This window comes from Oryctolagus cuniculus, chromosome 16, assembly GCF_051225735.1.
Source record: "Oryctolagus cuniculus isolate XC-2025 breed Fujian yellow rabbit chromosome 16, ASM5122573v1, whole genome shotgun sequence".
NCBI lineage: Eukaryota > Metazoa > Chordata > Mammalia > Lagomorpha > Leporidae > Oryctolagus > Oryctolagus cuniculus.
This window is the reverse complement of record NC_142882.1, coordinates 20753370-20767371: the sequence shown is the minus strand read 5'-3', so window position 1 is coordinate 20767371 and position 14002 is coordinate 20753370. Positions and strand designations below refer to the sequence as shown.

Genomic DNA, 14002 nt, shown 5'->3' with positions numbered 1-14002 from the left:
GCCGGTTCTGGGGCCCCCTCCTTGGATACCCAAATGCACAGATGCTCAGCTGTTGGCGTGGAACCCACGCACAGCCTCCCCAGGTGACGTCACACACTCCCTACAACATCCACGCTGTGTGCACCTATTACTCCTCACCTCTTATCACATCCATCCACGGTTGGTTCAACCGCATTAGCAGAATGCGTGGAGACAGAGGGTGGATCTGAGCATTTATTGGGCAGCTAGTGTTTACCAGACCCCACCCCCCGAGGGGCAGGCTGGGTGAAGATCCCGTCCGACCAGGGGTCAGGCAGAACCCAGCCCCACCCCTGCGGTGGGTCAGGGGGTGCAGTCACTGAGAGCCCCCAGCCCTGCCTGGGGACAGCAAACAAATGGCTGTGGCTCTGGGCAGTGGCTGAGGGTGGGGGGCACAGAGGGACGCCCCAGGGGACAGACAGGGCCTTGTGCTGGGCTGGGGGACCGGGGCGGCACGGGGGTGGGCAGGGGAGAGAGGCATCCGTGTGCACAGGAGAAGCTGTCGTGACCGGTGATGGCCACCATGGCTGAGCACCCTCGGCCCCAGGGCCACCGGGGAGCACCCCCCTCCCCAGAGCGCTCCCCGACTTCAGCAGTGACTCAGCGTCCAGCAGAACACGGGGTGGCTGGGAGCCTCCCCGGGCGGTCACCACCCTTTGTCCACGGGCTCTGGGTGCCCAGGACGCAGTGAGTCACAGCCCAGGTTGTCTGGGACAAAGTCCTTTAGGGCGACAAATCCATCAGGCTGGGGAGAGGCCTCAGGTGGTCGGATGTCCACGGCCCAGAGTTCAAATAGCTTTTGCCTGAGGCTACTGCCCGCGGCTGGTCTCTGAGTGCTGGTTCGAGTCCTGGCTGCTCCACTTCCGGTCCAGCTCTCTGCTGTAGCCTGGGAAAGCAGCAAAAGATGGCCCAAGTGCTTGGGCCCCTGCACCCGCGTGGGAGACCCGGAGGAAGCTCCTGGCTCCTGGCTTCGGATTGGCGCAGCTCCGGCCATTGCGGCCATCTGGGAAGTGAACCAGCAGATGAAAGACCTCCCTCTCCCTTCCCCTCCCTCTCCCATCTGTAATTCTGCCTCTCAAATAAATAAAAAAACTTAAAAAAAAAAAAAAGAGGGGGCCCTCTGTTCTTCCAGAAAGGGGACAAAGGGAAAGCCAACCAGTCTCCCCACCCCCAGCCAGCTCCTCCCAAGGGCCACAGCAGGGGACAAGGCGGGGGCCTCTCCCAGGCTCCAGAGAGTCCTATCAGTTGCTCTACAGACTTGGCATAATCCCCTAAGTATGGGCGGGACTATTGAACAGGTTGGGTTATCACTCCCTTGATTAGGTCTCTCTCTAAGGCAAAGGGGAAAGGGTTTTGCAGGTGTAATTAAGGTCCCGAATTCTCTGGTTTCTGTTTTTCTGATTTGAATTCCTCAGAAGGGAAATTATCCGGGTCCCGGCCACCCACGTGGGAGACCCGGGTGGAGTTCCCAGCCCCCAGCTGGGGCAGGCGTTTTCGGGGGTGAACCAGCAGATGGAAGATTTCTCTCTGGCTCCCCCTTCTGCATCCCCCCGCCCCCTCCCGGCCTGGGTGTGCGACAAAGCTCGTGGCCCAGCCCCCTGCCCAGGGCTCCGCCCAGTATTTTCTCCGAGGGGCGCTGCCCCCACCGCGCAGGCTCCCTGGCTTTGTGGGCTCCACAGCCCAGCCCGGGACAAGCGCGCTCTCCGCCCCCCCCCCCCCCGTCCTGGGGTGGCCAGGCACAGGCACTTGGATGTGAACTTGGCGATGTCCACTGTGATGGTCCCATGGTGGCAGAGGCGGGGCTGGCAGCAGGGAGCCCTGGGATTGGCTGTGGGCTCCGGAGGGCGGGGAAGGTGGAGTCGGGGGAGGGACTCAGCTGGGAACCCTTGGCCGAGTCCTGGGGCGTCGGTCCTTGTCCAGGCGCTGGGCAGAGGCTGGGCGGGGCTGAGGTTACAACACGCCCCCACTCCCACCCCGGGCACTTTGCCAATGGGTTCTCACCCTGGCCTGCCCACACCTTCCTTGTTTACTTATTTATTTAAAAGACCGGGGCCTGTGTTTTCCACAGCCCAGATCAGGGCACCGGTTCGAGTCCCGGCTGCTCCACTTCCGGTCCAGCTCCCTGCTTGCTGCACCTGGGAAAGCAGTAGCAGGTAGCCCGGGGGCCTGGGTCCCTGCACCCACAAGGCAGGTGGCCTCGGTCCCTTTGATGGGTGACAGACAGAAGTCCAAAAGCACAATGCTGGCTTGGGCGTTCAGCTGGGCCCGGGGCTCAATTCCAGGCTCTGCGCCTGACCCCTGCGCATGCGCACACCCTGGGAAGGCAGCAGGTGCAGCCGGCTCAAGGGCCTGGGTCCCCGCCCACCCACGTGGGAGACCCGGATGGAGCTCCTGGCTTCAGCCTGGCACTGGGGGAGCGAACCAGCGCACGGAAGGTCTCTGTCTCTGTCTCTGTCTCTGTCTCTGTCTCTGTCTCAGAGGCACCCCTGCGCGTGCCGTCGGCTCCCACCTCCCGGAGTCTCAGAGCTATAGAGCATCTTCGCACCACGGGAGCCGCCGAGCTTGGCGAGAAGCTGCGAGAAGCTTGCGCAAGCCCCGGCGGGAACACCCGACGGCCTCAGCTGGGATTCCCGGCCCAGTTGTGGTTGTAATGTGGCTGTCATGCCCCTGGAGCAGTCAGCGCTGTTCTTGGAGACTCAGCTGTATCGTAGGTGACGTGTTTTCTGCAGCATTCCTGAGCGCTTGCTCTTGGGCCCCCGGCCAAGGGCGCACTCACTCACAATAGCTGTCGGGGACGGAACAGCTGGGGAAAGGGAAAGGCGGCCTCGACTCTAGCGAGCAGACCTGGACGCATGAAAGGGGACCGGAAACAGCCAGTGCACCGGCACAGCAGGTGGCGAGCTCTCCGTGGGGCAGAAGCAAGCCCAGGGGGGCACAGACAGGGAGCTCGACGCAGTGGGCTGTTCAGACGTCTGATGTGCACCTTTCTCACGTCTTGCAGGACAGCCTGGAGAGACACCCGTGCAAAGTTGCACACATGCCGTGGATCCCAATCCTGCACAGGTGACAGACATGACCAGTCCATCACAGCACAAGCTCCCAATCCCTGCGAGGGGCCACCACTCACGGACATGATCAATCGATTGCAGCACACTCTCCCAATCCCTGCCTATCTTGCTAGGATGTGTCCGCTTGATAAGGGACCATGCACACAGTGGTGACCCCATACAATGACACCATAATGGACCTGAAAGATTCCCATTGTCACAGGACCTTGCAGCCGCTGTCACATCGTACGTAGCACAGCGCGCATTCTTTGCACGCTTGTGGTAAGGCACGTGGGCCACCAGCAGGATAACAGGATAGCACAGGGGCTGGCGTGGTGGTGCTGTGGGATGCCGGCATCTCATATCAGAGCACAGGTTCGAGTCCCGCCCGGCTGCTCCACTTCCTATCCAGCTCTCTGCTATGGCCTGGGAAAGCAGTAGAAATGGCACCTGCATGGGAGACCCAGAAGAAGCTCCTGGCTTTGGATCGGCACAGCTCCAGCCATCGTGGCCATTTGGGGAGTGAACTAGTGGAGGGAAGACCCCCCCCCCCAGCTCTGCCTTTCAAAGAAATTAAAAAAAAAAAAAAAAAAAGACGCTGACACTCAGAGAGGTTAAGCGGTTCCTCCGAGGTCACACAGCTGAGTCCCTGTTCTTCCCGCGCCTGGGTGGCTCCAGTGTGTGCTATTTGAAGAGGTCCTCGGTGGGTGGCTCCAGCCGGGCCCGGGGAGGGGACAGCGACAAGAATCGTGGCTGTCTGGAGAGGAAGCGGGGAGGAAGGGGCTGACGACCACAACATACCACGTTTCCTGCAGACAGACAGCGCGGCGGCTTCTTGGACCAACAGGAATTTCTCTTCTAGGAATTTTGGCGGTCACAAGGTCACGGGCAGGTGGCTTCCCCAGCCCCACCTCCCCTGCCTTGTGAGGTCTCGGGTGCCCCTGGCTGCTCCTCGGCTGGTGACTGGGATGCTTCTCCAACCTTAGGATGGCCAGTGCTGTGACACCAGCATCCCATATGGGCGCTGGTTCGAGTCCCGGCTGCTCCACTTCCCATCCAGCTCCCTGCTAATGCGCCTGGGAAAGCAGTGGAGGATGGCCCAAGTGCTGGGGCCCCTGCCACCCGTACAGGGAGACCTGGATGGAGTTCCAGGCTCCTGGCTTCGGGCTGGCTATTTGGGGAGTGAAGCAGCAGATGGAAGGCCTCTCTCCCTCTCTCTCTCTCCACCCCCCCACCCCCACCCCCGCCTCTGTTATCCTTTCAAATACATATTGTTAAAAAAGAAAAGCAAGAGTTTGCTGGACTGGGAGGTGCTGCCCCTCGGAGCTTCCTTCCAGCTGGGAGGGCCCCCAGCCGCAGGCCCCAGGGTGGGGTCCGTCCCCTTCCCACACCACCCCACCCCCACAGCAGCCCTGGGCTATGGAAATCCAGCCCTAAGCCTCCTCCTGGCCCCAGGAACAAAGGCAAAGTAGGTAGGGAAAGAACAGGAGGCCTGAGAGTCCCCTCCAGCCCCCAACTCAAGACGATCCCCCCCCAATACCCATATTCTTAGGAAGCGCCTCTGTGCCTTGGCTGCCAACATGCCTTCCTCCACTGCTCTGGCCTGGAGCCATCCCTGCGCCCACCTGACCACGGCCCGGCCCAACCCCAGCAGAGCTCCCAGCTGGCTTCAGGCAGAATCTCATGGGGGGGGGGGGCACCCGAGCGCCTGGCTGCAGGTTCCACCTGCAGATGCTCCCCCTCCAACACCGCACGTGGCTCCCATAGGCTTTCAAACCCGGTGGGCGCACAGATCACCTCCTGGGTGGGTGAGGTTCAAATTCTCACCCCCCCCTTTGGGGGTCTCTGTCTCCCATCTCCCCTCTAGAGCGGAAGCCCCCAGGGACAGGGATTTGTCGCTGTGCCCCCTCTCCCGCCCTCCAAGAACCCACCGTAGCCGCGTTCGACTGGCGTGACAGCTGCCGTGGCCAGCAGGGGTTCAAGGGGGTCCCCCGAGGCCGGACTCGCACACTTAGCACTTCCCGATCTGATCCCACACGGCTGTTTCTGGGACGTGGGCTTAAAGACTGGGTCCCGGGACACGCCCCCCTCCCAGTCTCCCCATCCCTTTAAGGGCTCTGGGGACCCCGTGGCAGCTGGGTTCCCCTTCGATCCACGCATCCGGGGAGGCCCCGCCACGGGGGCCCACCGCGCTGCAGGCTGGCGCAAGCCGGGAGCGCGTCCGCGCGGGGCGCCCCGGGGATCCCTGCGCGCGTCACGCTCTGTTGTGGGGCGCGTGTTGACGCGGTCGCCGTGGAGACGGAGCGGGGGCGGGCCCGGGGCCTGGGGTGGGGGGGTGGCGGGGGCGCGGCCTGGTTACGCGAGCGCGCGCGCGAGCGGCCGGGGCCCGGCTGTGCAGGGCCCCGGGGCGGCCGCAGTGGCCAGGGCCGCCGCCGCCCGCTCGCTTTTATACCGCGGCTAAATTTAGGCTGCGCCCGGAGCTCGTCCCCATCCGGGACGCGTTTCCGCCGCCGCCGCCTTGGCCCGGCCCCCACGCGCGCCGCGCCTATAAGGCTTGGGCGGGCCCCGGCCGCGGCCCGCAGAGCCGTCCCCGCCCGCCCGCCCGCGTCCTCCCCGGTGGTCCCCCAGCCATGGCGCTGAGCGAGCCCATCCTGCCTTCTTTCTCCACTTTCGCCAGCCCGTGCCGTGAGCGCGGCCTGCAGGAGGTGAGGGCGGCGGGGCTCCGGGCAAGTAGACCGTGGGCGGCGGGGGAGGCCGAGCGCGCGGGCGGAGGCTGCGGGCTCCGCGGGTGACCGCAGGACGCGGGGATCGCGGGCGGCCGGCAGCGACCACCTCCCCACAAACACCCACCCAACCCCTGCCCGAGGCCCCGCCGAGCCGGCAAGCGCGCGCGCGCGCGTGCGTGCACGCCAGCTCACACCCGCGTGCCCTCGCTCTGTCGCCCCGCAGCGCTGGCCGCGCGCAGAGCCCGAGGCTGGCGGCGCCGACGACGACCTGAACAGCGTGCTGGACTTCATCCTGTCCATGGGCCTGGACGGCCTGGGAGCTGAGGCTGCCCCGGAGCCGCCGCCGCCGCCGCCGCCTGCGTTCTACTACCCGGAGCCTGGCGCGCCGCCGCCGCCGCCCTACGGCGCCCCCGCGGGCGGCCTGGTGTCCGAGCTGCTGCGACCCGAGCTGGACGCGCCCACGGGCCCCGCGCTGCACGGCCGCTTTCTGCTCGCGCCGCCCGGCCGGTTGGTCAAGGCCGAGCCGCCCGAAGTAGACGGCGGCGGCGGTGGTGGCGGCGGCGGCTACGGCTGCGCGCCCGGCCTGGCCCGCGGGCCGCGGGGTCTCAAGCGCGAGGGTGCCCCGGGCCCGGCGGCGGCGTGCATGCGGGGGCCCGGGGGCCGCCCCCCGCCGCCGCCGCTGCCGCCGCCGCCGGACACGCCGCCGCTCAGCCCCGACGGCCCCGCGCGCCTGCCCGCGCCCGGCCCGCGCGCCCCGTTCCCGCCACCTTTTGGGGGCCCCGGCTTCGGCGCCCCCGGCCCGGGTCTGCACTACGCGCCGCCCGCGCCCGCCGCCTTCGGTCTCTTCGACGACGCGGCCGCCGCCGCAGCAGCCCTGGGGCTGGCACCGCCCGCCGCCCGCGGTCTCCTTACTCCACCCGCGTCCCCGCTGGAGCTCCTGGAGGCCAAGCCCAAGCGCGGCCGCCGCTCCTGGCCCCGCAAGCGCACCGCCACGCACACCTGCAGCTACGCGGGCTGCGGCAAGACCTACACCAAGAGCTCGCACCTCAAGGCGCACCTGCGCACGCACACAGGTGGGCGGCGCTGGAGGAGCGGGGCTAGGGCGCGCGGGCGCGCGCGCGCGGAGCCGGTTAGGAACCCTCTGGGGGGCGTGGCTCGGGCGGCTGGGGAGGGGGCGCGCGCTCAGGAGCGCGTGCCGGGGCGCGGAGCGTGGCCGCTGACCGCGCTGGTTGGGGGGGCTGTCTCAGAATCGGGGCGCACCGCTTGGGAATCTGGGGCGCTGAGGGCCCGTGGGGGCGTGGCTCGGGGCTTTGGGGCCACTTAGGGAGAAGGGACGGGACGTTTCAGAGGGGGCGTTGATTGGAATCTCGGGGGCGGGCTCCAGCGCGCCCTGGGGACCCCTGGAGGCGAGGATGCGGGTGCCTAGGATCCTTTAAGGGGCTCCGAAGTGCAGGGCGGAGCGCGGGAGGGAAACTGAGGCCGCCCCGTTGTCCCCACAGGCGAGAAGCCCTATCACTGCACGTGGGACGGCTGTGGCTGGAAGTTCGCGCGCTCGGACGAGCTGACCCGCCACTACCGCAAGCACACGGGCCACCGGCCCTTCCAGTGCCACCTGTGCGACCGCGCCTTCTCGCGCTCCGACCACCTGGCGCTGCACATGAAGCGACACCTGTAGCCCCGGGGCTGCGCGCGCTCGGCCAGGGCGGGACCCACGCGCCGGGCACGGCCCCCAGCCCTCCCCGCCCCCACCCTCCACTGGGACTTGGTATTTATTGGACCCCGAGGACCCGAGCCGGACACCGCGTGGCCACGGAAAGGGGCTGCCCTCCCCGCCCCCACCTTGGACCGCCACGACCACGACGCCGCCACCGCTCTGGCCCTCACCGAGGACTTGAAGGCCCGCTGGGCGAAGACGCGACCCTCCTTCTGGACGAGTTTTGGTTTCAAAATGGTGCAATACGTGAAGTGGCGGCCGCCTCCCCCTCCCCCGCTCGGCTCGACACTAGGAGGCCCCCCCCACGACAGGCGGCCCCCGTTTGTACTGTCCATTTTCTATACATAGATATATATATATATATAATATTGTACAGAGTGACTGTGACATATTGTAAATAGCCGAGACAGGTGGCCGTTTGGGCACCCGATTCTTTTTTTATGACTTTTGCTGTGTTTTGTGTTTTTTTAATTAAAAAAAGTTTTGCATCTTTTTGGAAAAAAAGAATCAGCGTTGGTCTGGCTGCTTGGCAGCTAGGGGCGGGGGGGGGCACTTGTGGCAGGGGTTGGGGGCGTGGGGGGAGGAGAGGCTTCATGGAGGGCTTCCTGGTAGAGGCAGCTGGGGGGGGGGGGAGAGTCGGGCCCAGAGCCAGCAGCACCCAGCTGCCAGGAATCTGCGGGTTTTTCCTATAAATTTAAACACTGCATTTTGGGACTGGCCAGAGGGTTAATTTAAGGTTGTCCCTGGAGCCATAAATTGCCTCCTTCCCCACCCCAGCACGGGGAAAAGTGGTCCCAACTGACGTGGCCTTCTGAGCCCAAAAAAAGCCTCACCTCTTTCTGGAAGGTTTTAGCCAAACTTCTGGCGTGTGTGTGTGTGTGTCGGGGGCGTGGGGCGTAAAGTGCTGTTTTCTGCCCTGCCCAACCGTCCTGGAGTCCCCGTCTGGGGCCACCTTGTTCTTAAGGGGAGGGGAAAAAACTGGAGCCCCCTGTTCCAGAGTGGAAGACGGGGCCCAGAGCCGGAGCTCCACGGGGCCGGGCTGCTCCCTGGGGCTTCCCTGAGCCCTAGGAGGGGGCACTGGAGGGTGCAGAGGCTCAGGGCAGACAGTGCAGCCCCTGCCTCGGTGGCCAGTCCCAGGGGAGCCCCCCCCCAGCCCCCTCGGTGGGGCCGGCAGGTGCGTCTCTCCCGGGCAGGATCAGCGCCTTCCCCCTTCTCAGAGGCGCTGGGTCACCATGGCCACCAACCATTGCACAACCTGTTTCCCAGAAAGTGAAAACAGCCCAGAGGCTGCACACTCGCCCGTGTGTTCTTTTTCTTTCTCTCTTTTTTTTTTTTTTTTTTTTTTTTTTTTTTGACTCTCACCCCTGCTGTTGCAACAGAGCCAGGGGATTCCTCCTTCCCCTCCCACCACCCGCCCCAGCCTTCCTCGCCCCACTCCCACTCCCACAACCGCAGCCCGGCAGCCCTGGAAACAGCTGAGAGCGCTTTAGCAATCCACGAAAAAAGCAGAAACGGGGGGTGATGGTGTGAGCCCCGGCGCTTCCGCCAGCCACCAAGGCTGTGTTTTTGAAGCGTGCTTTCTGCTGTGTGCACGAACCGGTTTGTAGCACAGAGCGGGGGTGGGGTGGGGTGGGGTGGGGGCTCGACCTGGGGAAGTGGCTGAGGCTTGCTGAGAGTACCCCGGGAGGAGAAAAAGGAAAAAAAAAAAAAAAAGACTCATGGAGGTTTTAACTATTTCTATGCTTCCCTGGCAAGTTCAAGTTTGCAGGTTGGGAGTGCGGTGTGTGTGTGTGGGGGGGGTGGTTCAACCTGTGAAGTGTCTGTTTTCTGAGGGCCCTCTCCAGTGGGTGGAATGCAAAGTGTGGCTCATCAAACACAAAGTGTCACCTGTCAAACACACACCAAGTATCACTTGTCAAACATATACAAAGTATCACTCGTCAAACACAAAGTGTCACCCATCAAACAAAGTGTCAGTCATTAAACACAAAGTGTCAGGCATCTGGCCTTCTTGGCATCCGGAATTCAAAGATCATTTTATTTGGGTGCAAAGGAAAAAAAAAATCCACGCGTAATTAGGAGCCTTTGAAAAGTTCAGGACATGCCCAGCATAAAACAAAACAAGACAAAAACCCACGTATGGATTTTTTTTTTTTTTAATGTTCCCGCAGCCAAACAAGTTGATGTTTTTGCTCATTTTCCCAGGATGCCTTTTGAAGCCCTGGCTCCTGGTCTCTGACGCGGGGCTCAGGCAGCGCTGGCTCAGGCTGAGTCATCTAGAAATACCTGTCACTGGGGAGCCTTTTTTTTTTTTTTTTCTGAAAGCAAAATGCCACCATTTATCAAACAGCGTTGGAATCAACAACAGGGGGTGGCCACGGCCACCAGGGCTGCTCCAGCCCCGCCACCCGGAGACCAATGCCACCCCGAGTGGCAGAGTGGTGCTGAGTTAAAAAAAAAAATGGAAAATAAGCCGCTTTTGATCTTAAAAGATCACCATTGTTTTTTCCATGTTTTTCCATGAGATAGTCCCCTCCCCACCCCACTCCCTGCAATGGTGTTGTCTTTTTTCGTGGCTGTGTAATATTCCATTCAGCCATGCCAGGAGTCGCTATGCAAACAAACACGGCGCTGGCAGCCAGCTCTTGGCATCTGCAGGCTCAGCTGCCTGGGCACCGCGGACCAACTGCATCTGACCCGACGAGGTGCGGCCTCAGGAGCTGCCACCTCCAGGAGGGCGTGGAGGGCAGGTTCCGGGCACCTACAGATCTTTACAATCTTGGGAGACCGTGGAGTCGATGCACTGGGGATACTGAGTGTACCAGGCACACACACACGCGTGCACACATGCATACACGTGCACAGACCCCACAAGGGCCTATCAAAACACGTGAGCACAGATGCCATCCAAAGGTAACTTGATTTCGATGCAACAGAATTGCAAGCACCCATTCCATAGAGGACCTTCCTCATGTTCCTTGGGGGAAACAGCAAACAAGAAAACCCGGCGTGGATTGAAAACAAAACAAAATCAACGTTCTGGCGCCCAAGCTCACCCTTTAAGCTTGCATTTTCCAGGAAGCAAATCGCCTCTCACTGTGTGTGTGCTGCCCTCCCTGGGTCCCCATGGGGGCGAGGGGTCCCGAGGCTCGGGGAGGGGGCTGGGGGGAGGGGCGTGGGAGGTGCATTTCTGCCAGGCGCTCCCTGTGCACCCCGGTAGGTGCACCCCGGCAGGCGATGTGAGGCAGGAGGGGGGGAGGCGCCTTGTCAGAGGGCAGAGTTGTCCACAGGGCCCCGTGACACCCTGAGTGATGGTCACCTGTGCTCAGGTGGGGACAGCAGGTGCCAGGCCAGGGCGATTCCCCTCCCCACCCCCCACACCAGCTCTGCTCACCCCCAGGGAAGGGGGAGTCCCGTCCCTGGCCTCCCCCACTCCCCGCCTCGGGGCCAGAGGCACTGTCCTCCCAGAAGTCACCCCCAGGTCCCTGCTAAGACAAAACCATTCATGCCCAGAGGGACCCTGGGCCAGAGCTGCCCGGTGGCTTTGCCCGAGCCTGAGTTTCCCAGGCAGAGGAATGGGGGTGCTGCAGGGGGGACGGAAGAACAGGGTGAGGCCCAGCTCTGGGTGTGGCTGACGCTGTGGCCATGCGCTGGTGTGTGTGTGTCTCTGTCTCTCTCCCTCTCCCCCCCCCGTCTTTCAATCCTTCTCAGTCTCATTCCTTCCTTCCTCCACTCACTCAGCTGTCACTCTGACACCTCGACGCCAGCTGAAGTGACTCGGAAGTGACTCAGCTTCCAACCTCTGCCTGGAGTCAGCGCCGAAACTCTTGCCGTGTGACTAAGCCGGTGTGCACAGCGCCCTCCCCCCGCCCCCCACCCCGCAGACTTGAACTTGGATGTTGGGGTATCCTCAGCGAGATCCACTCTTCTGACTCCCTCCCCCTGCCCCCCACAGGAGCCCGGCTGCAAAGGGGAAGAGTCAGCAGGTGGTGGAGTCGGGACTCGAACCCAGGTCTGCCCAGCCCCAGTGCCTCCCCGTGCCTAGAAACACGGAATCCCACAAGCTGGGCCCATTTGCCTCCTCCACACCCGTGATCTGGGGGTTCCTGGGAACCCTGTCCGCTTTGCACCCCCCAGGAAGCCCATTTTTCTGGAAAAGTCTAGAATGGGAGGGTCACAGAGGAGACCTGGGAGGGGAGCAGCCCCTTAGGAAACAAACAGGGCTCCACTGTAGGACTGTGGAGGGCACACGGGCACTGGAATTGATCCTGGAATTCGGGGCCACCCCCTACACGGCCCCCAGAGCCCACAATCCTGGGGCTCCTGTTTGGTGAAGTTTCCCGATCGCTCGCCTCTGGGCCTTTGCACGGCCCACATCCTCCCACATATTGACTGAGTTCCCCCACGGGAAGCGGTGCATCTGCTGGCCCCTGCCTTTTGGGGTCCCCTCTGTCCATGCGGGCAGCAGTGGTGGCCTAGAGGAACTAGGGAGCCATGGAAGCAGTCAGGCTTCACACCTTGCCTTTCAGGGCACAGCTGTGGCTCCTCCTGTGAGGAGGGGTCCCTGAGCCCCCAGTGCCTTTCTCCTGGTTCTCAGCATGGTGGGGGCAGAGGCAGCAGCCCCTGGCTGGCGCTGACCAGGAGAGACCGGGGCCAGAAGCCGAGCTCGGGCTGCTGGCAGTCAGGGGCGCTGCCCTCACTGGGCCCCGGGGAGGGCGGGCCCCGGGCTCTGCCCCCAGCCCCTCCCATCACCTGTTTCCTTTCCTTTATTGTGGTTCGATACACAGAACCCAGCCCTTCCCGAAGCCTGGGGTGCGCACACGTGCCTGTGCAACCCTCACTCCTCTCACCTCCCCAGATGGAACCCCTGAAACAGCCCCTGGCACTGCCCCACCGCCCCCGCCCCCCATTCTCCATGGACCCGACGACTCCAGGGACCCCATGGAAGTGGGGCTCCAGTATTTCAACTCAGTATAGGTCCTCAGGGTTCATGAGAGCTTTAGCAGATGTCAGCATCCCTTTCCTTTTCATTTTTCAATTTCTTCTTCTTTCATTTGTTAGAGAGAGAAGTCTTCCATCTGCGGGTTCACTCCCCAAAGGCTCACAACAGCCAGGGCTGGGCCAGGCTGAGCCAGGAGCTGCATCCGGGTCTCCCACGTGGGTGCGGGGGGCCAGGGACTTGGGCCGCCACCTGCTGCCTCCCAGGCGCGTTAGCAGGAAGCTGGATGGGAAGTGGAGCAGCTGGAACTCGAACCAGGGACTCCTGATACAGGATGCGGCGCGGCAGGCGGTGGCCTAGACCACTGCCGCCATCTCTGCTTGTGCAGCTCACAGCCGCCGCCCCAGGCCTCGCACCCGCAAAGCCCTGCCAGGGTTCCGATACCCGGATTCACCCGAGTGGCTTCCGGCTCTGCCCGGGGCCTCTTCGGTGCCATGGAGGTGACAGCTCGGGCTGCAGCTCCCACGGCTAGCAGCCTAGATTCTCGAGGGGTGCCCGGAAATGGGGGTTTTGCAGCAGCCTGAGCCTGGTGAGGGCCTGGACGGGTCTGCGGGCAAGGTGCTGCTTGACGCCCGGCCCGCCCAGCCTGGAGCTGCTCAGAGCGGGCCGCTCCCTGCACGTTGGCGTTGGTGGGCGCCGATGCTACAGCATCTGCGCCTGCACTGGGAACCCCTTCACACACACAGACTCCAGCCAGAGCCTCCTGCACCCCAACCCGTGCAAATCCCCACGAGAGCCTGGGCTGGGCGCCTGCCAAGGGGCTCGGCTTGGTAGGGACTGGCTCGGTTCTAACAGAACAACGTGAACAGAACATTCTGTTGACAAACACTACACCCCTCCGCCAGCTTTTTTTTTTTTAAGAGACAGACAGAGCTCCCAGCCACTGCTTAACTCCCTGAACGCCTCCCCCCAACCCCAAATAACCAGAACTGAGCCAGGAGCTCCATTTGGGGTCTCCCACACGGGCAGCAGAGACCCAAGTACTGAGCCATCATGGCTGCCTCACGGGGTGCGCATGCGCAGGGAGCTGGCCTAGGAAGTGGAGCTGGGACTCGCACCCACGCCCTCTGACATGGATGCAGGAGTGACAGCGAGAGAGAGAGAGAGAGAGAGAGAGAGAGAGAGGTCTTCCATCCACCGCTTCACTCCCCAGACAGCCACCACGGCCTGGGTCCAGGTGTCCCATGGAGGTGCAGGGGCCCAAACATGTGGGCCATCTACTGCTGCTTTCCCAGGTGCATTAGCGGGGAGCTGGGTCAGAAGTGGAGCAGCCAGGACTCGAACTGGTGCCCATATGGGATGCTGGCATCGCAGGTGGCAGCTTATCCTGCTGTGCCCCTCCCCCGCCCCAGGCGGCAGCCCCTCAACCACTGTTTCAAACGCCTCCCAGTCCCACACCTTCCCCCAGGCTGTTCCCCACACCAGGAACCCTTCCTGGGTGTCCATGGGCAAATCCCAGGACAACCCCTGAGCCCAGCACCTCCTCTGGGAAGTCTGC

The 14002-nt window shown here is 63.2% G+C and overlaps 1 protein-coding gene and 1 long non-coding RNA gene across 2 annotated transcripts; one reads left to right on the top strand and one right to left on the bottom strand.

The window, feature by feature from the left end:
- Positions 1–202: 202 nt before the first annotated feature.
- Positions 203–5342, bottom strand: LOC127488100 (uncharacterized). Its single transcript, XR_007915555.3, has 2 exons — positions 4997–5342; positions 203–3822 (listed from the first exon to the last, which is right to left on the bottom strand). It is a non-coding gene; the product is annotated as an uncharacterized LOC127488100 (long non-coding RNA).
- A 151-nt stretch (positions 5343–5493) lies between these two features.
- KLF2 (KLF transcription factor 2) lies at positions 5494–8009 on the top strand. Its single transcript, XM_051835708.3, has 3 exons — positions 5494–5770; positions 6015–6864; positions 7291–8009. The coding sequence occupies exons 1-3, from the start codon at positions 5696–5698 to the stop codon at positions 7464–7466; spliced, it is 1101 nt and encodes a 366-aa protein (XP_051691668.2). The 5' UTR covers positions 5494–5695; the 3' UTR covers positions 7467–8009.
- The last annotated feature ends 5993 nt before the right edge of the window (positions 8010–14002 follow it).

Coding starts and splice junctions, on each gene's coding strand:
- KLF2 (XM_051835708.3), top strand. CDS start 5,696: ATGGCGCTGAGCGAGCCCATCCTGCCTTCTTTCTCCACTTTCGCCAGC. Junction 5,771..6,014: donor GTGAGCGCGGCCTGCAGGAG/GTGAGGGCGGCG, acceptor GTCGCCCCGCAG/CGCTGGCCGCGCGCAGAGCC. Junction 6,865..7,290: donor GCACCTGCGCACGCACACAG/GTGGGCGGCGCT, acceptor TTGTCCCCACAG/GCGAGAAGCCCTATCACTGC.